The sequence below is a fragment of the Equus asinus genome, chromosome 15 (genome assembly GCF_041296235.1).
Source record: "Equus asinus isolate D_3611 breed Donkey chromosome 15, EquAss-T2T_v2, whole genome shotgun sequence".
NCBI lineage: Eukaryota > Metazoa > Chordata > Mammalia > Perissodactyla > Equidae > Equus > Equus asinus.
This window is the reverse complement of record NC_091804.1, coordinates 10,697,287-10,723,881: the sequence shown is the minus strand read 5'-3', so window position 1 is coordinate 10,723,881 and position 26,595 is coordinate 10,697,287. Positions and strand designations below refer to the sequence as shown.

General features: G+C 38.8%; 1 protein-coding gene across 1 annotated transcript in view; it reads right to left on the bottom strand.

Moving 5' to 3' along the window:
- The window catches only part of SEL1L2 (SEL1L2 adaptor subunit of SYVN1 ubiquitin ligase), a 73,766-nt gene that overhangs the window by 11,730 nt on the left and 35,441 nt on the right, over nt 1-26,595 (bottom strand). Inside the window, exons 4-15 of the mRNA XM_044748589.2 lie at nt 20,055-20,108; nt 19,556-19,615; nt 19,384-19,465; nt 18,014-18,168; nt 17,307-17,363; nt 11,103-11,171; nt 10,146-10,223; nt 6,003-6,065; nt 5,361-5,448; nt 2,997-3,145; nt 1,694-1,859; nt 1,512-1,586 (exon numbers count right to left, since the gene is read on the bottom strand). Of these exons, the coding sequence (XP_044604524.2) occupies nt 1,512-1,586; nt 1,694-1,859; nt 2,997-3,145; nt 5,361-5,448; nt 6,003-6,065; nt 10,146-10,223; nt 11,103-11,171; nt 17,307-17,363; nt 18,014-18,168; nt 19,384-19,465; nt 19,556-19,615; nt 20,055-20,108 (1,096 nt within the window). The remainder of the gene's footprint in view (nt 1-1,511; nt 1,587-1,693; nt 1,860-2,996; nt 3,146-5,360; nt 5,449-6,002; nt 6,066-10,145; nt 10,224-11,102; nt 11,172-17,306; nt 17,364-18,013; nt 18,169-19,383; nt 19,466-19,555; nt 19,616-20,054; nt 20,109-26,595) is intronic.

Here is a 26,595-nt window from a genome sequence, read left to right as displayed (position 1 = left end):
GAATGGAAGGCAGTGAACAAGCAGCTCCTCCGGAGGATTCAGCTCCACCCTAATTAGGAGACCGACTGGGGGCATGTGGCAACCCTGACAGGCTCCCAGGGCTCACTTGACAGTGGGAGGGCTTTCCCCTTCAATTTCACAGTCACAGCGTGGTGGCTGAGTCCTGAGGGTTCAGCACCCTTCTCACATGCAGCATCTGCTGAAAGAAGCACACCAGTGACCGACTGGAAACTTTCATTATTAGATTTCCTAACCTCAAGTGAGCCACTCAGCAGCCACATCTTCAGGGACACTCATGTCTGACCTCTCTTGAAACACATAATTATTTTTAGCAGCCTGACGTTTCATGTTGGTGAATTCTGTTTAACATTAATGTTTCTTCGTTTTCAATGTCTCTTTTCCTTGGTGCAATTTACACACCATTTCCTGGCTTGGAGTAAACCTGTGTTTGTTGCAAGTAAGCTGATCTGCCATAGCTGAGAGGTTGCTGGTGTTATTTCCTCACTCCAAACAAGGTCTTTATTGCTTTTTAGAAAACATAGACTTTTCTTTTTTAGGGAATTTCTCACTAAAATCACATGGATGGCTTGCTGCCAAATTACCATCTCATCTGGATCTGCAAAGGAACCACTGTGACTTTGCCCTCTGCTTCATATTAGCATCAACTGAAAATCATTTTTTATCCCATTGACTTCTTGTAGAAAAGAGATGATTTGGCCTTAGCATGAGACGATTTTAAGAAACTTAATTGGAAGTGAAATTGCTCTCTTACTGCAACAGGGTTCCTCACATATCCAAATGCCTATAGTGACAGCTTTGCAGTATCTCTCTGCTTTTAGTAATATAATTTTAGGGAGAGAATGGAACAAGACATATTGACGCAAATGCCACCTGCCAATGCTTTCTCATCAGTGCTATCTTACATTCCTTATCATGTGTGGTCCCTACAAGGGGACATGGGGACTCCAAGAAAGGGGAGAGGATCTTACCAATTAACTCTGGGTTGTTTTTTTTTCTAATGATAGCATGCTAATGGTTATAATAAAGATCTGAAGTTTGTGGTAATTACCCATGTGATATTTTGGAAAAGAAATCAAACAAGTCTTAGATCCATAAGTAATTTCATCTATAAACTCATTGAGACATAGGTCATATCTCTGATAAGTTCAGAAAAAACTCAGCAAAGGAGTGACTAAAACTAGACCAAGAAAATCGGTTTCTTGAGTAAAATTATCATGTTTCGAACAACTGTTCTGGTGCCATGGAGACATAGCCATAGAAAACTTTCTATGGTTTGCTAAACTAGGGACTTTGAGAATAACAAAGAAAAGAAATTCCTGCAAATGACCTCTAAGTGAAGACTGACCCTAACATCAGTACAGTTGGAAATATCACCTGCTTGGTTTTCTGCGCCTTTCTGCCTGTGTGCCCAAGAACTCAGCTGGAGCATATCAGATGAATAATAGCAGATGGGGACCAGGTATGTGCTCATTTTTATCTAGCTTTAATACCTTGAATGGCAGCTCGATTCCATAGGAGAAGTGCCATTGGGTACATCTTCTCTTTTTCAAGAATTTTAGCCTTTTCTGAAAAAAGGAAACATTTCATTAGTAAGGCTTAAAATGCCCCTATAGTGAAGTCATACAAACATTTGTGTGATTGGGGAATTGCAGAGAATTTTAACTTATCTTACTAGATTCCAAAATGAATGCTGAATTGCTTTGGGCTACTTCATACCCCATTTCTGCAAGTAGTGCATACTGAACAAGAGAAGAATCTATATCACCATCCTTATAGGCAAAGTATGCTGTCAGGAATTTCTCAGCCCAGTGGCCTAGTTCACAGACACCTTTATAAAGCTGTATGTGGGAAGAGAAACCAAGCAGATGAGTTAGCCAATATACTTCATCCCACGTAAATGATAAATGACATCAGTCTTCAGCTCCTGCTGGCTGGTCAGGCAAGGTTTTAGGTCTAAAGAGTGGCTTTTGCAAATTATTTGGGTTGAAAAGTTAATACTTTTCTTAGGCACAAAGATTACAAGTGTGTAGTTTTTGTTTTGAGCTGAAACTTGCTGAGGTTTATTTTAAATTTGAGTAATAAACTTTCCTGACTTGGAGGCTATTTGACAAGACAAGAATGTACTGACTTCTGTTTTTAAAAAAGGAAACTTTCTGGGCACTGCTGCTCTGTGAGGGTGAGTTATAAGGCCACAGCTGATGAGGACAGGAGAGAATTAAGGGAAGCTAGTGCTGGAGGGTGCAGGTGACGTAACTGTGAGGGAGGTATGCAGAGCTCTATGAGGACAAGCATCAACCTAGCTGAATAGCCCTTATGCAACCAAAAGAGGTTAGCCAGACATAATTCACTAGGAATTTGGCAAAGGAACAAATCTAAAGATAGATTACTAGCTGGTAGCTTTTGAAATGAGTTTCAGAGGGGCCAGATTGCAACATGGAGGTATTTATATTGGTGCAATGGAAGTGTTTAATAAATCAATGAAGGGCATTAAGGTCCTAAAAGCATTCTTTTTGAAAAGTACATCACTGGCTGAAGCTGAGAGAACTCACTTTCTCAGTTGTCATCCAAATCATCAAAAACTTAAGGACCTTGCTTTCTGGGAAGAAGTGGGCTACATTTTCTAGGCTAAATCAAGCCTTTCATTTCCCAAGTCACAACTCCCAATCTCACTAGAAGTGACAGATTGCCCTGGTGATTTGATTGAAGACTGGAACAGAGCTCCTTAGCTAAATTCTGAGGCGAACTCAGAACTCAAGGAAAAGCCAAATGAAGAGAGGAGGGATCATTTCTCTTCCTCCCTTTCCCAGTCTGAGTTGCATTACTGCTATTCCTCCCTGGCAAATGTGAGTGTTCACATCGTCAACTGGAAGAAAAGAGATAATCTCTATAAAATCAAAGGCATCAACAATTTAAGGACAGTATCACCTCCTCTGTATGATAAATGAAAGGTACTTTAAAAACAGCCCATTATTTACCTCCACAGCAGTTCTGCACGATCTTAACACTCCTGTTCCTGTCGCGTACATCTCGGCCAGATAATAAATGGCGAGGGGCTGCCCACTCTGAGATGCCAAGTAAAAATATTTGAAGGCAAGTTTATAGTCCTTCCATACTCCAGAGCCAGCTGAAAATTAAAATTATTTTGAGCCATCCCTTATTTATTTTATTTTTTACATTATAATCTGTGGATATAATGGTCAGAGTGCTGTCTGCTATTTTAAAGAGGATGGGAAAAGGTAACCAAAAGTCAAGCTACTCTAGATCCACTATTTGGGGGGAAAAATGTTGAATTCAATTATAAGTAAGAATATGGAAATTTATGTTCTTGACCCATTCAGAAAACTGAAGGAGAAGGACAATTTAGTCTCTTGAAAATATCTCTTCAATACGGCATAACTAAAGTTAATGAAAATGAGACCAAATAGTGGTCTCTGAGGACCAGAAGCCCCACCATGATGTGTTTCATCATTCTTGTCATCCTTCCACACCAGAAGACCAATCCAGCTCCTCCCAGCCATAACAATGGAGTTTGGCAAATCCTGGCTCGAAGAGGCCCAGCTCAGACTCAATTCATAACTGGAGCAAGGAGAGGTATCTGGAGCTAGGGTGGAGAAATCAGCATACTCCCAGCAGCTGAGACTCTTGTCCTGGCTCTCCCAATATTCCTTTTGTCAGTTGGGCATGTCTAGGCACTTCATCTGCAAAAGGAGAGGCTTGCACTATATGGTCCTTAAATTGCCCTCCAACTTGAACATTTCTCGGCCTTTAGAAGCCGTGCCATGTTGCAGCTAAGAGCAAAGGCTCTGGAGGCAGATCATTTGGATTTGAATCCCAGTTCCACTAACTGTGTGATCTCGGGCAAGATGTTTGACCTCAATAAGGCTCATTTGCTCATCTATAAACTGTTGGATATCCTCTAGCTGTGTTGAGAGGACTAAATGAATAAACACATAGGAAGACTTAATAAACATGAGCCATTACTATTACTCTCATTCTAGAAGCTTGAGGAATCTGATAGATCCTGGGCCTGGGACTTGGAATGAACTAGAAGAATAAGGCCAACTTAGGCAACAGTACAGAACAGTACAGGACAAGCTCTGCCACTAGACTACTGCAGAAAATGCCAGCTGACGTCTTGGCCAGAACTGACCTCCTTGATAATGCAGTCTGCTGCTGCCCCAGCTCCACCTCTGACAGGGAGGACTTAGCAAAGATACTCAGGTATGTTCAGATCTCCTGGTACTTGTCTCGGCCACTCCCTCCCTCAGTCCCCACAGAAATTACCTGTACCACCCTGTCCTCCCTCTCTCCAGTCTTTGAGGGTGACAAATCCCTCCTCTTTATGAAGGCTAATGAGGCCTCCACTTACCTCAGCCCAATCAGATTCTAATGCCACCCAATTTTTTCCAGAGTCTCTTCATCAATTATCTCATCTCTCCCATGATATCTTAGCCACCTCCATTTGCTGACTCTCTTTTTTCTGCCAAAAATTATACTTAGGTTTCTCACCATCTTCAAAACAACTCTCTCCTGGTGTTTGGTCCCCTTCATGCTACTATTCTATTTCTCTCCTTCCATTTAAAGGCACACTATTTCCAAGAATAATTTCACGCATCTATTTGCTCACCTTCCATTCACAGCTCCACCCATCGTGTCTGGCTTCCACCCCAACCAGTCCAAACACCTTGCAAAAATCCTCCATATTGACAAATTCCGTGGATACTCAGCACTTTCTTAATCTTTTTTGAAACTGAGAACCAGGATTCTCACTGCATTTCACAGGGGTGCTCATTCATTTACTCTCTCTTGAAGGTTCTGTTCCTTGGCCTCCTTAAGATCCCCCTTTTGCCCTATTCTTCCGACCATGCCTTTTCAGTCTTCTTGTGAACACTCTTTCTCTGCCTATCTTTTCAATACAGCACCAAGGACCACAAGATTCCAGACCATGGCCCACTGCTCCTTCCTCCCACACTCTCTCTCCTTTCCATTTGCTGTTTCAGCTACTCCTAACTAATACCTGTATGTTGATGCCTACCAAATCTTTCTCTCCATTTTTGACCTTTCTTGTGAGTTTCATATTTTGCCTCTGGGTATCTGCATTGGATATCACAAGGCACTTCAAACTTAACGTTTTCAAAGATGAGCTTCCTGATTGCATCTCCCTGTCTCCTCCCCCAACTGGGGTCCTTTCCTTGTGTCTTCTTCAAATTCCTCCTTAAACTGCTGCCTGAATGTTCTATCTGAACCACTCACACCAATCCTCTGATTTTTGTTAAGAAAGGAGCAGACAATAATACATTTTTCATTCTAAGTAAAGTAGCCATATTTGTAGCACTTACAGTAGTACATGAATCCTAACTGAAACTGTGCATTAGGCCATCCTTTCTCTGCAGCTTTCTGAAAGTATTTAAGTGCTTCAGCATAGTTCTGTAAGATAATTACACTCTGTTACTCAAAGGTACATTATAACTCCATAGTAACAATTGCCTTCCACTTTTTTTACGAGTATAGATACTGCCTTATTAATTTAGGCTAATTAAAATAGTATCAGAAGTATTATACATATTATTTCATTATTGTATTGGATTCTATTAGGAAATAATTATCTTATTTTCACTATAAATTACATCTTTTCCTACATTGACAGTAGGTTTCGTTAGATATTGGAGGAAGGTCTCTCAAAACACAGAGGTTAAACTAAGAAGATAAATTTCTCTATCAAAAAAATCCTCAGAGGTTAGATGATTTCTAAGGTTACTTAGAAACTATGATTCTAAGATATAATTAGGGTTGTGATTCTTGTCACAAGCTTGTTCTTTGGCAAATATTTCACTGGATTATTTTATTCCCTATTATCAGATATGATAGTTTGGCAAACCAGGTAATTGAGACTAATTCCTTTGAATTAGTCAATGATCATGAATTTAACCCCATAAATTGCTAGAAATATGTTGAAAAGATAATGAAATTCTTTAACTTACCACGGGAACTCCTTTCCCATAAAAGTAAAGAAGACCGAGCCCATGAAGACCAATTGCATTGCCCTAGAACAGTTTTAAAAATCTAAGTAAAGTCCCAGAAGGATTTATGACAAGGCAAATTACTGCAAAATCATTCCAAGTATTTGAAATGCTCCCAGTAGGAGCTTGATCAAGGCAGGTGAATCAGGCAGTTGGCAAGTTCCTCTGACCCTCTCTAGGTTCTCCTTTCACACTTTCCTAACCCGCTCTGCCTACGAAAGGCATGCGGGAAGGGAAAGTCAAATCTTTCCTCCACACTCTCATTCAACAATTATTTGGTGCTTGCTTTGTGTGTGACTCCATAATAGGCACTGGGCAGAGGTAGGAGGTGAATGGTAAAAGATGAATAAACCATTATCCCTGCTTTAGAGAATTCATAGGCTCTGACTCATTAGGGAGGACATTTTAAAGAAATCATATCAAATTCAGCAAGTCCTATGGTAGAAACAGATTGAGAGTGTTGTGAGCACCTAGAAGAGGGACACTCAATTGCCTAGTTGAGGCTAGGGACTGAGGGGATTGTGTTGTCAGAGGTGGTGACATTTGAGCTGGGTCCCGAAGGATGTGTAGGAGTTTCCCAGAAGAGAAAGGTCTATCCAGACACTTGTTACCTGCTTTGCTCAAAAAAGATTGACATAAATGGCCAAATAACATTTAGAAACTGTGAATTTCAGTCGAGCCATAATGGATGGTAAGGCACTGTTGATATATGTTTCCTTATTCAAATTTGACTGCTTATAACATCATCATGTTTTCTTTTCCACTTGATGCTAAATTAGTTACCATTTCTTTTTCTGATTAGTATTCTGAATAGTCTAGGGAAGGGAATATTTAACACATTTAGCATTTAGCACATGTTCAAATATATTGATATTTAGCATATCAATCCTGGATGAAGAGTGAACGTTGAAAGGTTCCAACCAGAAAAGTCACTTTTTCTTTCTATCTCCCATTGTGCATTTTACTCTCTAATGACAGAGTAAGGAGCCACACTTGGCTGCATGGCTTTGATTCAGTGGATCTCTAGGTTTGTTTTACAGATTTATAGTATTTCCTCAAGAACTTAAGTTCTGATAGAAAATTCTCCAAATTTCTTCTTGTGACCTAAATTTAGTTATTGTGGATGCAGCCAGAGTACCCGTCAGTGATACAGGAATAGCACATAACCAGAGCACATAGTTCAAAAACTATCTGAATACTCCAAAGTTTGAGCCTATGCATATAAAAGGGCCAACTATTGTAAGGATTCTTAAGGACAATCCATCTGTATTTAAAACAATGGCATACCTCTGTTCTCTTCTTCCCTCTTTTCTCCTGACTACATTTACCTGTTGTCCTAGGAGGCTTGGGATAGTCCAGTCTGGGGGTAGGAAGGCCTGGTGTGGTGGATGTGGTAAAGTCTAGTGAGTCTGGTTTCTTCTAACTATCCTCATTTAGGTGTTGAGAAAAATGGAAGTGAAGGGAAATGAGAGGAGGGAAGGAAGAAGGGAGAGAAGAAGGAGGAAGGTTAGAATAGTGGGGACAAATTACTTTCCTTCTCTAAGAGAGTCACTGGGAAACCAGGGGTTCATTGGATGACTCCCCAGAGCACCTGTTTAGAACTTTCAGGTCAGGAGTAGCCAATTCAGGCCCTCCAGCAACCATGCAGTAATACAAGAAGTACATTAGGCCAGTGATGGAGGGAGTGGTGCAGACTGAGGCAAACCAGAGAGCACCTGCCCTATCTAAAGGCAGCAGCAGCTCCTCAGCTCTCTGCTCCAGCCAGTTGTTGCCACACGGAATGGCAGCCTCACATGGTCAGCTTTTCTCATTTTTCAAGAAAAGGTGGTTGTTCAGATTTCGATATGAAATTTCCTAATGTTTGAAATACTTTCTGGGTCAAACAAAACATATGTGTAGGCAATACTCCCATATATAACTTCTACTTTAGGGCTCAGTGCTCTTGCTTAGGTTAACCGACATGAACTCAGGGAGCAGACAGTCACTTATTTGGCAAATATTTAATGAACCCACACTGTGTACTAAAACTCTTGCCCTCCTCTAGTTGAGGAGACACGGCCTTCAGACAGTAGGAGAGAAGGCACAAGGTAGAAGCAGTATATACGGTAGACACAGGGCAAGTTCAGAAGAAGGAAAAGATTATGTGAGCCAAGGAGAGTAGGGATGGCTTTGTGGAGGGAGAGAGGACTGAGCTCTGCTCTGGGGGATGGGTAAGATTCAGAATGGGGGGTTATGGGAAGGGAGGGGATGAGACAAGACTGTGGAGATGGAGATGGGCCTGCTGTATTCAGAGGTGTGAGAGAGAAAACCAGAAGAATATGGCCCAATATGGGCCCAACATCACCTAGGATAACTGTTCATGTTTCTGAGTAAATGAGACAAAAGAAGTCATAAAGTCTATAGCTTTGCATCTTGTACTGATATGACTTAAAAACAAATTTAAAAAGCAATAGTTCTTTAAAAGGTAGTAGAGTATGGGTGTGTAGAGTGGAAGACAGAAATTCTTTACTTTGATAGTGACCTCAAGTGAGAAATCTAATAAATTGTCCAGGTGATGATAAAGGAATATACGGCCATGTTCCCCTGATGCCGTTCAGAATAATTACCTTAAATAGAGTTTCAGATTTCCTCTGTAAAGAGATGCAGCTCTGGCTTAGAACACAAGTACCTCAGACCACTGCTGGTTACACAGACCTGAATAGCTTGGAAGCTGGGTTGATTTACACACTCAACTTCCTCTCATTATTCCTTTGGACCGACAAATCAGTGTTATTTGCCAGATTACAAGAGATCTTCCTCTGTTCCATTAACCCACCTCTTTTTCACTCTGCTCTCCGTTGTCATCCTAATCTAATGGTACTCCAGATAACTGTCTTGCTGAGCAACAATTTCATATAAATTACAAGGGAGAGGAGTACCAGCCTTCTCAGTAATTTACACAATAGCAGCAGCTCCAAGGTGCAAGTCATTTATAAATAGGCTCCTAAAGCATCAAGTGGGCTTTTAAAAACTGAGAGCAGTTGAAAATATTCCCTGATTTGAGCAGATCTTTACTGCCAGTGTTGCAGCATGATGTTGTAAGACAATGAAATGCTTCAACTGTGCAGGGATAGAAGGTTTACCAAAGCCATTCACCAAGACTAGGCAGATGGGTGTTGCCATGAGGAAGTTCTTCATGCATGCAAGGGATTCAGAGTAGTCTCCTAGGTTTTCTTTGACAGATACCAGTCTTGCTGAGCCTAGGAACCAAGGCAAAGCTTCAATGGCAGGAGCCATATTATACCATTTCTAGATTCCCTCACATATCCAGTCCATTCTGCCTTGGATATGCTTTGAAGTTCACTCTACTTAACTGGACCCAGGCTGCAAAAGATACTAGCTGACACATAGCACTTACCATGTGCCAGGCACTGCTGTAAGTACTTTACAATATGAGGCATATAAATATTAACTCGTTACATCCTGACAGCAGCAATATGAGGCAAATCTTATATTCCCATTTTACAAATGGGGAAATTGAAGCACAGAGAGGTTAAATAACTTGCCCATGGTTACAAAGACAGTAAGCTGCAGGGCTAGCATTGAAACCAGGGATTCTGCCTCCAGAGCCATACTCTCAAGCATCTCTTTGTGTCTGCCTCTGACAACCTTCTGCCTAGCCCCAGGGGATTTCTGGCCTTAGGCCTTAGTAGGATCGAACTGGAGAAAACTGGACATTTCTTGGTTGTCTTTGTCCTGAGCTTACTGTGGTTATTGACTGAGTTTTCCCTTCCTCTGCCCTCATCTTGTTTATGTCCTGTTTCCTGTTTCCTGATCTAGACACCCTCATCTCCTGCATGGGGGAGGGGAAAGTTGAGCTTCTGTCTGGTCTTCTGCTAGGGCAGCAGAACTCTCTGCCATTTTCCATTTACCAAGATGAGAAGACATGTCCCCCCTACCCAAACCCCATATTTTATTGTCAACAATATTCTTCTCCAGGGCACAAAACTCCTCCCAGGCCCATTAGCTGGCCTTGGGGCTTCGGAGTCAACTATTCAGCACCAATCTTCACGTAATAAAAGCCGACGGTTTTCATGTGTTTACAGAAATGAGCTGAGTACACACCTTGTTGGCTGCCATGGAAAAGTACTTGAAGGCAGTAGCATTACTTTGTGGTGCTGCAGCATTACCCTCTAAATACATCTAGAAAAGAAGAAAAAGAACATGTGAAAAATGAGGAACTTGAGGGTGATGACAATGTTTTCGAACTACATAGAGGTAATGGTTGCACAACATTGGGAATGTAGTAAATGCCACTGAATTGTACACTTGCAAATGGTTAAGTTTATGTTATTTGAATTTCATCTCAATTTAAAAAAGAGAAAAAGCTAAGGAAACAACCTACTATATACATTCTGGAGTGACCTTGCCTGAGGCAAAGAAACGGACCCTATATGCGCGTTTGCATATTTCCTCACATCTAATTTTACTGTATGTAGCACTTCTGGAAGCAGGGCACTTGTCCCCATGGTTACTAATGCTAATTGGCCGCAGGGAGCCAAGGGCAGTGCTCAGAGGAGTGAGTGATCTTTAAAGGAGAGAAGAACATGCCTCTAGAGAAACCCTCACTCAACAAAGCCACTGGGGTCAGAGGTGCCCTAAGGGTGGACTTTGGTCAGCCTGAAGCTGGTTCTCAGTTCAGGAATGGAGGAGGGAGGCACCTCGTTGGGCGAAGGCCTGCATCCGTTTGATGCATGACTAGCCCGGCTCTCCTGTTACATGCCAGAGTAAGGTGTCAAACTGGGGCTGAGGGGATGGGGCGCTGAGCTACACTCAACTGAGGAGCCCTGGGCCAGGTGCATTTTCAAGGCTGCTTTTAGTGCCCTAGATAAAGGCTGCTGTTGTGTGGGGCTTCTTCCCAAGCTGTCACCTCAGGAATACTAGTCTCAGTTTGTAGCAGAATGCCCAGTCGGATGCTTCCATGAAAGAGGCCTGCAGCCCTGTCACTATACACATTAGCTGGTACGTTAATTTCTTAGGTTTTTAAGAAATGAAAAATGTTGACGGAGATGAAGCATGTACCTTTCCTATAAATGCCATGGCATTTGCACTCCCGGCCTTTGCTGCCTTTAAGAAGTAATATAATGCTTTCTGGAGAGAAAAGGAACAGTAGTATTAACAGTCACGAACATAACCTTCAAAATGGCTTTTTGAACCAAACTTTATTTCATTCAATATGCGTTCAAAAATATCTATGAAATGCCCACTTTGTTCAAGGCACTACTCCAAGTGCTAGTTCAACCATAAATCTAAAGAGTGGGAGCTATATATAGCTCACATATACAATTTTAGAATGTGAGGGCTTGTTTCTTACATTTGGAAAGGCATAGTGGGCATTTGTGGAAGACAGATGAATCCAGGCTGCAGAACTAAATAGTACATTCTTTTGAAAAAGTACCCTTCTATGTTAACACTATGTAGTTATTTTATAAGACAGTTTGTACAATTGGCAGAATTGGATATGCAGTGACCTAATGTTTATAAGACAGAGTAAGACCAGACACACCTGGCTGCTTGCTGAGACCAAGTCTTCCTGCAGAAGTGAAGTTCAGGCCAATTCTTTCTAAATCAAACTGAAGGGAACCGGCAAAGCCTCTGATTCTTTCTAGGTCATAACATTAAAGGAAACGTTCAGTCTAGAATGCGTAAGGGTTGATTTGTACCTTGCTGCCTCATTCCCTTGGCCTCATCCTGACCTTCCAGAAGTTCTTCTCAGAGACCACATGGAGTATTAAAAGAAATTAGACTCAGGCATGAGAAATGAAGATACTCTCCAAAGTGTCTTATTAGGACACAACTCTTATGCTTTTTAAAAAGCCTAGGTTGATATGCAAGGATCTGCTCCTTCTCAAGGAGGAGAGAATGTTTAAGGAAGAAATATGAGTAGTTCTTTTATATGTAAATTTGCTCCAGAAATATTGCCAAGCTATTTGAGAACCCACCCTTTTTACTAAAGTCATTCTGCCTTATGGATATAAGTAAATACAATTGCCACCAATGCTGGACCTCATTGCATCATGCATTCATTCATCCATCCATCTTTTCTTTATTCTTTCAAAAACTTGATTGAAATGTTCTACATATACTTATGGTAATATGTTAAGTATTATAGGTGATTGATGAACATAAAAATACTGTCCATGCACTCGCTTCCTAACAATACTGCTGAGAAGAAAGGCATATGTGTAAATAGCAATAAAATAGTAGGTGATAGATGGGATAAAAAGAACACAAAAAGAATGAGAGGGTATAGAATAAAAGAAATTGTACCTAGTTCCATGATAAGTGTTTTTCAAGCTTTTTTTTACCTAATCTTCACAACAGCACATAAAAAAGGTATTATTAATATCTGAGCCTGTATAGTGACACTCAAGAGTCATGCAGCTGGTACTGGAGTTCCACAAGCAGGCTGAATGCAATTCCCATGTACTCGGCACTCTGGCTTCATGGTAAGAGGAAGGAGGTCTTAAATGATAAAGGTCCCACAGAAGATGGAGAGGACTCACTGGAGCAGAGGACACCGTAGGCTCAGGGAATAACGGGAGACGGGAATGTCCAAGGTGTGTCCAGGAAATAGTAATGACTTCAGTATGGCTGAAGTAGAGTGCCCCAAAGCTAAGACTTGCAAAAATATGATAAGGCCATATTATAACCAGTCTTGAATACCTAGATAAGTACTTTTATTTTATCTGGTAGGAAATAGAAGCAATTTGAGATTTATGAGCATGAGGGAATCTTGAAACTGTGTGAAAGTATTAGGCAAGCTACTTTGATGGATATACATGAGCCAATCTGAGTTCTTGCTCTCAAAGAGTTAAGATCAAGTATCCATCTGCTGTGGTCTGCATATTTGCATCACCTTAAAATTCATACATTGAAAACCTAATGCCCAAGGCAATGGTATTAGAGATGGGGCCTTTGGGAGGTGATTGGCAGAGCTCTCGTGAATGGGATTAGTGCCCTTATAAAGCAGGCTCCAGAGAGCTAGCTCGCCCCTTCTGCTATGTGAGGATACAATGAAATGTTTGTAGACTGGAAGAGGGTCCTCCCACAACCATGCTGACACTCTGATCTCAAACTTCCAGCCTTCAGAACTGCGAGAAATAAATTTATATTGTTCATAAGACACCCAATCTATGGTATTTTTGTTATAGCAACTCAAACAGACTAAGACACTTTCCTTCCTTCCTTCCAATTTTTTTTTGGGGGAGGGTGAGGAAGATTGGCCCTGAGCTAATATCTGTTGCCAATCTTCCTCTTTTTGCTTGAGGAGGATTGTCCTTGAGGTAGCATCTGTGTCAGTCTTCCTCTATTTTGTATGTGGGACACCACCACAGCATGGCTTGATGAGTGCTATGTAGGTCAGTGTCTGGGATCCAAACCCATGAACCCCAGGTTGCTGAAGTGGAGCATGCAAACTTAACCACTACGCCACTGGGTCGACCCCTATCCTTCAAATATTTAGTGAGCACCTACCATCATATTTTACTGATTCTAAGATGTACATCTCCATTCCCAAATTTTAATTAGGACACTTCTTACTATCAATGGCATCATATATTGGCAGTGTTTTTTCTTTCTCAGTAGGACATAAACTAAAGTATCTTATAATTGATAGTAGCTTAGATATGATGAAATATAATATGTCTCAAGAATTTATGCTAAGTGAAGCTTTATTATTTTTATTATTTGAATGTACATCTCTTTTTTTTTAAAAAAAGCATGATTTTTCATTTGTTCTAAGAAAATCCCTCATTTAATCAGTTTGCAACATTCCCCCTAGAATGAAATGTCAAGAAAATGTATTGTTGTAAAAACAATTATGAACACTTCTTTTATCCCAGGCTCTGTAAATCATCCTGAAAAGGGATGATATTACCTCTTTTCTTTTTACTGGGTGGCAGGGTAGACAAAGTGGTTGCCCTTACATATTTGATATTATTCCTCTGCTAGGTTTAATTTAATTACACATTATCCACTTTAATATAATGCACCAAAACACCCAGCTTTCCTAATCCCATTCATTCTGAGCTTGTATATATTTAGAAATGCAAATAACACTAAAATGTGTGTGTAGAAATTCAAGATAATGTAATCAAGAATTGCATATACAATACTTTGCAATAATTAATATTTGATGGTGGGCTTGGAGGAGGTGAAAATGTTGCCTGTGAGACAACTCATGAGAGAGATTAATTCAATCAAACTGTGGAGAAAAAAAGGTAAGCTAATTATTTCCAGGTATTTTTACATTTAATTTGCTGGGCAGTAAACTGGGCATCACTTACATTTATAAAGAGCCTTACACTAATAATTTTCTTTGGTGGACTAAAGCCGAGTATTAGCATACTGGCTTAAGTGATGGTTCTCAGGCTGAGGAGCAACATATAACGCTTAGGATGCTCTCACTAATTAATTAATTAATTCAATAAATACCTACTAAGTACCTAATATGTACCACGTACTAATCTGAGTACAGGATACATAGTAGTAAGCAAGACAGACAAGAACTTACATTCCATTGTGGGGAGAACAACAGTAAACAAATCAAGATCAATTTAATTCAGCCAGTGATATGAGCTAGAGGAAAGTAAACACAGTGATAGGATAAGGGATGGAAGAGTATAGCTGATCAAGAAAATCCTCTCTGAGGGGGTGAGACTTGAAGGATGAGCTGTGGTAACAGCCTTTCAAGAAACTCAGTTTATCCTTTTATCTTCTCTCTCCCCTTTGTATCTCCTCTACCCCTCCAAATTGATTTTGGTGCAACTAAGCTGTGGTATGTTGCAAAAATGACCACAATACTTTGCAGTTCTGCATATTGAAAAGAAGTCCCTTTTCTTGCCCCTTCCATGCTGGCTGGCCTTGTGACTTGGCCAAAACAATATGGCAGAAGTGATTTGTGAGTTCTGACTCTAAGCCTCAAGAGACTTCTGCTCATGTGTTCTTAGAACATTTGACTGCCATGTGAAAAGCTTGGGCCAGTTGCCAGCAGGATGTGAGCACATGGAGAAAGGCCCTAGTCATCCTAGCTGTCACAGATGAGGCCATCAAAAACCAGCCAGCCCTGGCCAAAACTCTAGCTAACTATAGATGAATGAGCAAGCCTGGCCAAGATTAGTTGAGCTTGGTCCAGACCAGAAGAATTACTCAGTTGAGCCCAGTCAAAACTGCTGACCTGCCAAAATCATGAATTAAATAAATGGTTGTTATTTTAAGCCACGTAAATTTGGGAGTGGTTAGTTATACAGCCTAATCTAACTGATGCATAAGCCAATCAGTCTTGAGGTTTGAGACCTTGACTAGAGCCCTCCATGCAATTGTGGGTTTCTTAGACTGAGGAACACAGGAAGAACCAGCCTGCCTTTGCCCCAGAATGTGCCTGAACCACTAGGCAAGTTCTGGAATTAAACCAGCCTTTTTGAAACGTCTGAATGGGAAGCATGAGGCCCAACCCTCCATCAGAAAGTTATAGCTAAAGCAACTTGAGAGATTATGTCATTCCTTCTTCTTGTTTTATAAGTGGAGAAACTGGATTTTAGAAGCTGTGTATATATATACGTATATGTGTATGTATATACACACATATTTTTTTCCCCAGGTCAAAAGGAAGTAAGATTTAATGGAAAGAGCACAGGCTCTGAATGTTGAAGCCCTGAGTTCAAATTCTGATTAACAACCTTACTACCCAGCTGTGAGACTTGAAGCAATTTACTCCATCTCTCCAGCCTCAGCTTCTCATCTGTGAAATAGAGATAATAAAACCTCCATGAATGAGCCCACAGGAGAGCCTGACTGCACTCCTGGGTGACGCCCAACTGCCTGGCTGTTGCCACTACAACAGTGGAATCCTTCAGTGCCAGCCTTGGGATTGTACTTCCTCCTCACCTAGAGGCAGCTACAGCTCCCTTTTCACGTTCACGGTGGCTGGAGCTGATTGTAAGTACTTAGCCCTGTGGGTTTCACGTACTCTACAGAGATTGGTGGGTATTCCCTATGGCTGAAGTTTGGGTGCCTTCACAGTCAATCAACTTTCATATTTATGGGAAACAGGGAATTCTTCCCAGTTATGCATCCCAAAGTTAACATAAGAAACTCATTGCAGTCTAAAATCTGACATTGGAGTATTATTGTTAACCCAGAACTTCCCATCTAAGAAGCTAAAACCTTGGTTATGATGAGGATTAACAAAATCTGAAGACCTTCAATTGAGCTGTCTTGGGATGCATATGCTTATTTCAATTACCTATTTTATCACATTTTATGAAATTAACTTTGACCTTTAGCTAATGTGTACTGTACCTCATATAAAACAAACAATAGTACCAAAGACTCATTCATAAAAGAACAATATAATGTGAAATGGAAAGTAGTAACAGATCATGCTTTTATGTAACTGCCTTATAAAGTAGTTATTTCTATTGCTTAGCCATTAGGACTCTGTTGAAATAGGGTATGTGTTCCTTTGAGACAATGAGCACATGGCTCCTATAAAATGACAAATCTGAAAAATCATCTTTTAAAAAGAATTCCAGTTACTTCCCCAGACCTGTGGGGATCTAGGGCCTTGAAACTGCAATAAAATCTAGACAAGACCACATCCCAGGGCTCTGGCATCTTACTGAAGATGTAGGTCAAGTTTATTTGCTTTTTTCTCCATTATAAATTTGATTTTTTAATTATCTTCTAACCTTACTAGGATAAGATCATGTTAAACAAAATGACTGAAAGGAGCTTTGCAAATTTATAAAGATACTTAACAGTATTTCTAATTATATTGAAAGCAGTCTGTCCTCTGATCTAGCCAAATGGGGCTGAGGCTGGCCCTCAAGCTCCTCAGCAGGAAACTCACAGATGGACTTTCCATAGCTGGCCTTCGGGAAACAGGCGTGTCCAAGGCCAGCAGGAGTGGGTATGCGTCTCATCTAACCCCAACCCAACAGTGAGTTTGGGTAAGAGAAGTCTAGGTCCAGTGGGAACACGGAAACTTCCCTGCCCCAACTGCTCCTTCAGAAGCCTCTAGCATTTTGTATTTGGAAGCAGGTAGGAAAAGTGTTCCTTCTGGTGAACTTTGTTCTTCCTCAAAACTGGGAAGCAGATCTGACCAAAGAAGCAGCAGTGGGCTTTCCCCAGGAGCTCTTCCACCCTTCCTCCTTCACTGCCCTGCCATTCTCCCTAACCACTGTCTTCCCCACCTGATATGACTGAATCTTGAGGTTGACTTACGTAGTAATCCTGATCTAGACCTTTTCTCCCAATGAGATGTAATTGTCCAAGAGATACCTAGGAACAATGAGTTTTGAAATTATTTTAGCAGTAGTATTAATTTAAATAAAGAAAAGGAAAAAATTTACTTGATGATTTTACTATAGCATGTTGATCCAGTTTGATGCAGTTGGCATGTCTTAAAAAAGAAGCAGGAAAACATTCCAGACTATATCTTTTATTGGGTAATTGGTTGGTTCTGGGCATATGGCTTCCTCAGTGGCAGGAAGCTTGCCTGCTGGTGTATTGCAACACATGGGCAGATAAAGCGAGGGGCCTTAAGTCTTGGCTCTCAAAATTCACACAGATGCTGTCCCATTCCCATTCCCAAAGACGGAACACTTCTAGATCCTGGTAAGAGTTCATTCATATTAAAATCAACATTGGATGGTCCTTTTTTCCTATAATTAAAATCTAGATTTTTTAAAATTGAAATTTTTAGGAGTAAATGCAAAAAAATATATATCATTACTATGGCAACTAACTCTCCCATAGGCCATAGGAACTCCAAGTGTCAGGGGACAAAAAAGGAGGAGGGCAAAGCAGAGGGCATGTCTCTTCCCTTCCCCATTCAGGAAGGGGCACTGTTTACCCCTCTAGGACTCAGAGAGAGCCAAGTCCCTTGTAACTTGCACGTTCTAAAAATTCAAGCTTGCTGTATACATTACTTGTAGCTGAACATCTCCTCTTTCTGCCAAAAATTTATAGTATTGGTATATGTCCCAATCCAAAATCTCACTGTTAGAACTCAGATTTTCAGGTCTCTCAGTTAGTCTCACTTTTTCCACTGGAATACCTTCACTTTTTTCCAATTTGTCAGCAACTGTGAACAGAAACAAGCCAGAGATAGCCAAAATACACAAGGTTTCAAGAGATAACAGTCAACTGAGAGAAAACACTGTTAGGCCTACTCTTAAACTGTGCAGAGATCTGGTCTACTAACAGAAATGAACTATCCTTGGGAGACAGAAACTTGCTAATTTTTGTTTATTTGGTTCTGAGAAAAGTGCAAGAAACTTAGATGTTCTTTGCAACCCATATGAATATTGTATCAACCTATATGAGACCCTACTGAAGATTTGGCCAAGCAGGCTCAAGAAAAGAAGATAGATTTTAGGAAAAGGTAACTTCCTCCCTCTACCACTGATTTTTTCTGGAACTAAAACTACAATATAAGAGCAATAGCTGCTCCTTAATAACTTCCTAAGGATAGTCTGAAAATAAATATAAAGATAAATATGCTTGAATAAACCTAACAAAGAGTACAGTTTGAAATATATATATATAGTAATTCCATTTTCATTAAGCATATGAAATGCTCTTGTTATATATAGCATCTTAAATTCAAAAGTAGTTATTTTCCTCCTTCTTTCTTTTCTCAGATCCTAATAATGCCAAAGATGTGTATTCAAATGTTATTCTGATTACAGAAATTAACCAAATGGACTTCACTTCTTGGAAGACTTTTATTTAAAACTCCATTATTTAGTCTGGCTTGGTGATGTTGCAAGATGAAATGTTACACGCAACTTTGAAAATGATTCTAGGAACATATGTTAAACTCATGCTCTATATTTTGTAGACAAAGGATAGGGTAATAGAATAATGATTGCTTGAATTGTTGTCATATGCAGTGATAGAGAGCACCAATGTATGTAGCTTACATCCATTTCTTCAGGAATTTTTAACAAGGCATCCCATATTCTAAATGTTAGAATTAGGGAAACTGCTTAATATTTATTGATGTTACATTCAGATTCTCAGTTTAAGGAAAGAACATCACAAGAACAAGTAAAACAGAATTGTTTGGGGACATGCAGTAACAAAAATTAAAATTGAGTACAGTCATTTAAAACTTTTTGAAAAGTAACTATTAAGAAATTAGAAACTCTACATTGTATTAAAAGAATTGTATTATAACAGACGTTAAAAGCGTAGCCTCTTAATTCTTTCATAAATATGTGAACTGGAATTGACTTATTTTTCTAATTGCTTGGCAAGTCTGTTTATCTTAAAATAAATTATGTGAATTACTCACTATAATCTGCCACTTTCTTGTAATGATTTAGCGCAACTTCACAATTCTGTAGAACATTGATTCCTGACAAATATCTGTACCCCTAAAACACAGGCATATATAATCTTAATATTCTGACAATGCTGTATTTATAACATACCTATTTTGGCCCAAGAATATTTAATTTACGAACCAAAATCATCTGGGACATCATGCTTCCTCCAGCACTTCCAAAGGTGTAATATATCAGTGCCTAAAGTAAAAAAAAAAAAAAGTCATCTAGATTTAGAACTCAAACCAATCATTGTTTTTTTAATTCCTAGCCCAGCAATGAACCTTGAACTACTCCAAAATAAGGTTCCAAATTTCATGCTCTTGCTCTGTAAAGATGGCTGCCATTGGGGGCAGGGGGCTTACCGAGCTCTGGAGTCTGGGAAAAGGGCATTGTACATGATATTTCATTTAATTGTCACAACATCCCTGTGAGGTAGATACTGTTCTACCTTTAATGAAGAACCTGAAATATGAGACATCAAGGACCTTATGATATTTTAACCCTAAACTTTTCTATTGAGCTGGTGCTCTTAACCACCACACTAGAGTGAGCCTCTTTACCTAAAAAGTAGACTCTCTATTCAGTGTGCCCTTTTTAAAAAATCAGTTTTGTTCCAGACAAAACGGAATGACCTTACCTTGGCTTGATTGTATTCCATTCCTATTCCATAAGAAGACAAAAATCCTAATGCCTAAAACCCAAAAGAAAAAGAAAAACTCAATAAATTCCTTTATTTCACAATTATTCTTATCTACATTGGTAAGGGATATTTTAAATGTCTGCTTCATAGTAATTTGTATTGTGAATTTATTTCTTATACTACAACAAAGTGCCTTTTTACACTTCTGTTAAAACTGCAAGAATTTGGAAAAGGTCACAATATTAGGAGCTTTGCATAGTACATGTGAAAATTGGCTTATACTTACTGAGCTTTAGTATAAATTATAATAATAAAACATTATAAACCAATGTTCTTTATGTGCTTCCCTTTCTTGGCAATGAAAAAAATTTTCCTTCAATAGTTTTGAATTTGAATTTGGATATTTTTCTTCATATTTTAAAAATAAATGTGACAGATATAAAAAGTTAAAACAGTAAGAACTATATTAAATAAAAAGTGAAAATCTGACTACAGAGCAAGGTGATGGACTAGGAAGCCTGAGTTCTTGTTCCCCGACAGAGACACCAACTTAGCAACGATAAACACTCCAAAAATCCTTTATGAGAACTACAGAAATCAGTTAAGAAATTGTAGTAACCCAGGCAAACTCAAAGCAAAGTACAGCCCACTGAATAGGTAAGAAAAGCCATTTTATTTAATCTGCAGTTGCCCCTCCCGAAGCCAGCACAGGTCAATGTGATCAGAAGAAAAAGTCCCACTCAGGGCTTCTCCTTTGGGAGGGAAAGAGGAGAGTGGAACTTAGGTCCAATGTTACAGCTTTTGGGAGGACCCCCTGAGGGACTGGTTTCTGTACTGCCTGACTCAGAGCCCTGGTGGGGAACCAGCATACTTTGGATTCTTGGGGGTCTGCTAAGAACAAAAGATTGCTGAACCACTTATTGTAGCACCAGAGAATTTGCAGATACCGCAGAGGGAAGCCAGCACAATTTGGTATAATAGGAGAAAGCACCCAGCTGGTGGCTTCTCCCTGGGAAAGAAAAAGAGTGAAATGGGAGTCCAGTGTTTCAGCTTTTTGGGGGGCTGCTCAAAAGACTGGTTTCTATCTTCTTGGACTTAGAGCGCTGACACAACTGGCATGCTTTAGATGCTGGGGGCCACTAAGAACAGAAGAGAACTTAGTGGCTTGTTCCAACACCAGAAGACCTGCTGTATCATGAACAGACACCAGAGGGAGGAAGACATTACAAGCTCTTGAAAAAGAAACTGGCAAACCTCTCTAATTAGGAAATTACAAACATAGAGAAGATATATCCCCAGAAAAGATTTGAGAGGCCCCCAGAATCTTGAGCCATGCTGAATGGCAAAGGTCTCGCCCTGTATCAAATCTGTAAAGATTAGGAGAGGCGATTGTTTTTCCAAATGCATATATCACAGCAAAAAATAACAAGGCACACAATGAAACAGGGAAATACAGCCCAATGAAAGGGATAAATAAATCCCAAAAAAAGAAAAAGACCCTAAAGAAAAGGAGATCTACAAATTACCAGATAAAGAATTCAAAATAATCATCTTAAGCTCAAAGTGCTACAAGAGAACACATGTAAACAACTAAATGAAACCAGGAAAACAATGCATGAACAAAATAAGAATGTCAACAAAGAGATAGAAACTACAAAAAAGAACCTTACTGAAATTATGGAGCTGAAGAATACAATAACAGAACTGAAAAATTCACCAGAGGGGTTCAACATCAGAGTTGGTCAAGCAGAAGAAAGAATCAGTGAACCTGAACATAGGGCATTTGAAATTATCTAGTCAGAGAAACAAAAAGAAAAAAGAATAAAGAAAAGTGAAGAAAGTCTAAGGGACTTATGGGATACCAACAAATGGACCTATGTACATATTATGGGAGTCACAGAGAAAGAAGAGTGAGAGAAAAAGGAACAGAGAGATTATTTTAAGAAATAAAGGCTGAAAACTTCCCAAATCTGAGGAAGGAAAGGGCATCCAGTTCAAGAAGCTCAAAAAACTCAACTAGGATGAACCCAAAGAGGCCCACAACAAGACACATTAGAATCAAGCCAGCAAAAGTCAAAGACAAAGAGGGAATCTTGAAAGCAGCGAGAGAAAGGAGACTCATCACATCCAAGGAAGCTCTCAAAAGATTACGAGCAGGTATCTCAGCAGAAACATAACAGGCCAGAAGGGAGTGGGATGATGTGTTCAAAATGATGAAAGAAAAAAGCTGGCAATCAAGAACACTGTATCTGGAAAAACTGACTTTCAGAAATGAAGGCAAAATAAAGATCTTCCCAGATAAACAAAGTTAAAGGAGTTCATTACCACTAGATCTGCCTTGTAAGAATTGCTAAGGGGAATCCTTCAAACTGAAACAAAAGAATGCTAGATAGGAACACAAAGCATACAAAAATATAAAGACAAATACTTAAATATAGACAAATTTGTATATATATATAGATAGATTAATACAGAATCCTGTAATTCTATAATGGTGCATAGCCACTTTTAATTCTGTTGTAGAATTTAAAAGACAAAAGCATAAAGGATAACTATAACTTAAAAACTATGTTAATGGATACAAAATATAGAAAGATGTAATTTGTCATTGATAACATAAATTAGGGAGAGGGCAGAGTGTATGTGATTGAAGTTAAGTTTCTATCAGTTTAAAATAGATTGTTATAACTATGTTTTATGTAATCTCCATAGTAACTACAAGGAAAATACCTATAAAAGATGCTCAAAAGAAAATGAAAAGGAAATCAAAGCACACCACCACAAAAAAATTTAAATGAAAAACAAAGGAAGTCATCAAGAGAGTAAAAGAGGGACAAAATAACTACAAGACAAACAAAAACAATTAACAAGATGGCAATAGTCTTTCCCTATCAGTGATTAGTCTAAATGTAAAAGGATTAAATTTCCCCAATCAAAAGACATAGAGTGGCCGAATGGATAAAAAAATAAAATCCAAATATATGCTGTCTACAAGAGACTGACTTTAAATAGAAGAACACACATAGGCATGAAGATAGACATGTAGAACAATGAAACAGAGTAGAAAGCCCAGAAATAAAACTTCACATATATGGTCAAATGATTTTCAACAAAGGTGCCAAGGCTACACAATGGGGAAATGATAGTCTCGTCAACAAATGGTGTTGGGAAAACTGGATATCCACATGAAAAAGAATGAAATTGAACTCTTACCTTACACCATATACAAAAATTAACTCAGAATGAATTAAGGACCAAACATAAGGCCTGAAATGAAAAAACACATTGAAGAAAACAGAGGAAAATCTTTCTGATATTGGATTTAGTAATGATTTATTGGATATGACACTAAAAGTACAGGCAACAAAAATAAAAATAAAAAAATAAGACTACATCAAAATTAAAAACCTCTGTTTTGCAGTAATTAATACTATAAACAAAGTGAAAAGGCAACCCACAAAGTGGGAGAAAATATTTTCAAATCATTTATATGATAAAAGGTTAATATCTAGAATATATAAAGAGCTCCTACAACTCAACAACAGAAAAACAAATAACCCAATTGAAAAACGGGCAAAGGACTTGAATAAACATTTCTCCAAAGAATATATACAAATAGCCAACAATCAGGTGAAGAGGTGCTCACATCACTAACTATTAAAGAAATACAAATCAAAACTACAATGATATACCACTTCACACCCATTAGGATGGCTACTACAAAAAACCAAAACCAGAATATAACAAGTGTTGGTGAGGACAGGGAGAAAGTGGAACCCTATGCACTCTTGGTGGGAATGTAAAATGGTGCAGCCACTGTGGAAAACAACATGATGGTCATTTAAAAAATTAAATAGAATTACTGTATAATCTATTAATTGCACTTCTGGGTATATACCCAAAAGATTTGAAAGCAGGATCTTGAAGAGATATTTGTATACCCATGTTCATAGCAGCATTATTCACAACAGCTAGAAGTTGTAAGCAACCTAAGTGTCCATCAGTGGATGAATGAATAAACAAAATGTGGTATATACACACAATGAAATAGTATTCAGTCTTAAAAGGAAGAAAATTCTGATCCATGCTACAATGTGGATGAACCACTAGGACATTATACCAAGTGAAATAAGCCAGTCACAAAAAGACAAATACTGCATGAATCCATTTATATGATGTCTCTAACATAATCATACTCTTAGAAGCAAAGTAGGATGAAGGTTGGCAAGGGCTGGGGAGAGGGGCAGGAAGGACTTGTTTAATAGGCATAGGGTTTCAGATTTGCAAGACGAAAAAAGTTCCAGAGATCTGTTGTAGAACAATGCACAAGTAGTTAACACTACTGTACTATACACTAAAAATGCTGAAGATGGTAAATTTTATGCGTTTTTTTATCACAATAAAAAAAGTGAGTCTCCTTTCACTGCCAAATCCCCATGCCTGATAACAGTTTGTCTTTCCAGACCACTTTCTAAGCATTCCCATACATATATGTAGTTTTTTCTTAAATCCCACTCCCTACTAATTTGGGCTTCCTTTGTTATAATCTACTAAATTTTCTGATATTCGTGGACATAAGTCTAGACTTTCTAGTTCCTTGGTTTTTAATCCTGGCTGTTCGATGGACTCTCCTGAGGAGCTTTTATGAAACAAACTGGGACCCTGCCTTGGGAAAATCTGATGCATTCAGTTTCAGAATGGGGCCAGAGATTCTAGAGTTTCAAAATTTTCACAGTGATTCTGGTGAACTGCAGGCTGAGGTCAGTGCTTCTCAAACCTTGCCATGCAACATGAATAACCCTGGGATCTTGTGAAAATGCAGATTTGGATTCAGTAGGTCTGGAGTCAATCCCAGGATTCTGTATTTCTAACAAGCTCCTGGAGGGATGTGTATACTGCTGGTCCATGACCATACTTTAAGTGGCAAGAGTCTAGTTCTATTTGAAAATTTCTGGGCCAAAGCTGAATTATGTTGATCCCTGTAGCTTAAGGTATGTTTTGATATCTGGTGGAGCAAGTCTCCACATATTATTAGTCTTCCTTCTCATAAATTTATTTCCTATTCTTACACCTTAACCATTATTGATCAATTTTAGTGTCTATCTTCGAAGTGTCACGAAAATTTCATAAAATAAATGCTTTTTTTTCACTTGATATATCTTGGAGGTTTTCCCCTGCCAGTACTTACAGGTGGACATGCCGTAATTTCATGGCATAGTCATTGCCTTTGTTAGACATTAGTCATAGTCATTGTCTATTGTTAGACATTTAGGGCATTTAAAATTTTCAGCTTTTACTAAAAACAATGAAATTCTTATACATCCACATGTATATATTTTTTAGAACAAATAACTGGAAATGGAATTGCTAAGACAAAAGGCGTATGCACTGAAAATTTTGACAGATACTGCCAAATTGCCTACCAAGGTGTTTTTACAAATTGATGCTCTCAACCCAAAGCATGTGAAGTACCTATTCCCCCATACTCTCACCAACACTGGATATCGTCAATCTCTAATTTTTTAGTTTTGCCAGTCTAATGGATAAAAATATCTTGTTTTAATTAGGATTTCCTGAATAACTAGTAAGGTTGAACATCTTTTCTTATTTACTGACCATTTAATTTCCTCTGTCATTTGCATATTCATGTCCTTTGTCCATTACTACTAGGTATATTTATCTTTCTTATTGATGTGTAGGAGACTTTTATAAACTTTATATATTAGTCATTTGTCTGTTATATATTTGGTGAATATTTCCTCCTAGTCTACTGCTTGCCTTTCATCACTGGTTATGCTATTTTATTATACAGAAGTTTTAAAGTTTTTATGATAACTAAAATTTGTCAAGTTTTCCTTAAAGAACAAGACAAATATCAATAATAAATCCTCAGAGTGACTTTTTTTGAATCTACATATGCCATCTGTTTTATATTTTACATCAGTGAAGCTGAATATGTCTTCATATTGCCTTCTCAGATTATGTGTTTACTAAGCTGCTGCTGTGTATTAAGATAAAAGAATGCTTACTTGCACATTAGGTGTCAAGATCAGCATTTCAAACTTGACAAATCATTAGAGGGAGACATTGGAGGGAGAAGTGGACAAAAATATCTTACTATATCCAAAATGAAATTAAATGGACAAAATCCAGGACACTTACAATACCAGATTCCGGTTAGGATGTGGAGCAACAGGAACTCTCATTCATTGCTAATGAGAATGCAAGATGGTGTAGTCACTTTGGAACACAATTTGGCAATTTCTTACAAAACGAAACATACTCTTACCATATGATGCAACAATTGCACTCCTCGGTATTTACCCAAATGAGATAAAAACTTGGGTCCACACAAAAATTGGGATATGGATGTATATAGCAGCTTTATTCATAATTGCCAGAACTTGGAAGCAACCAAGACGTCCTTTAGTAGCTGAATTACAGGTAAATAAACTGTGTTATATCTAGACAATGTAATATTATTTAGCACTAAAGAGAAATGAGCTATCAAGCCATGAAAAGATGCGGAGGAAACGTA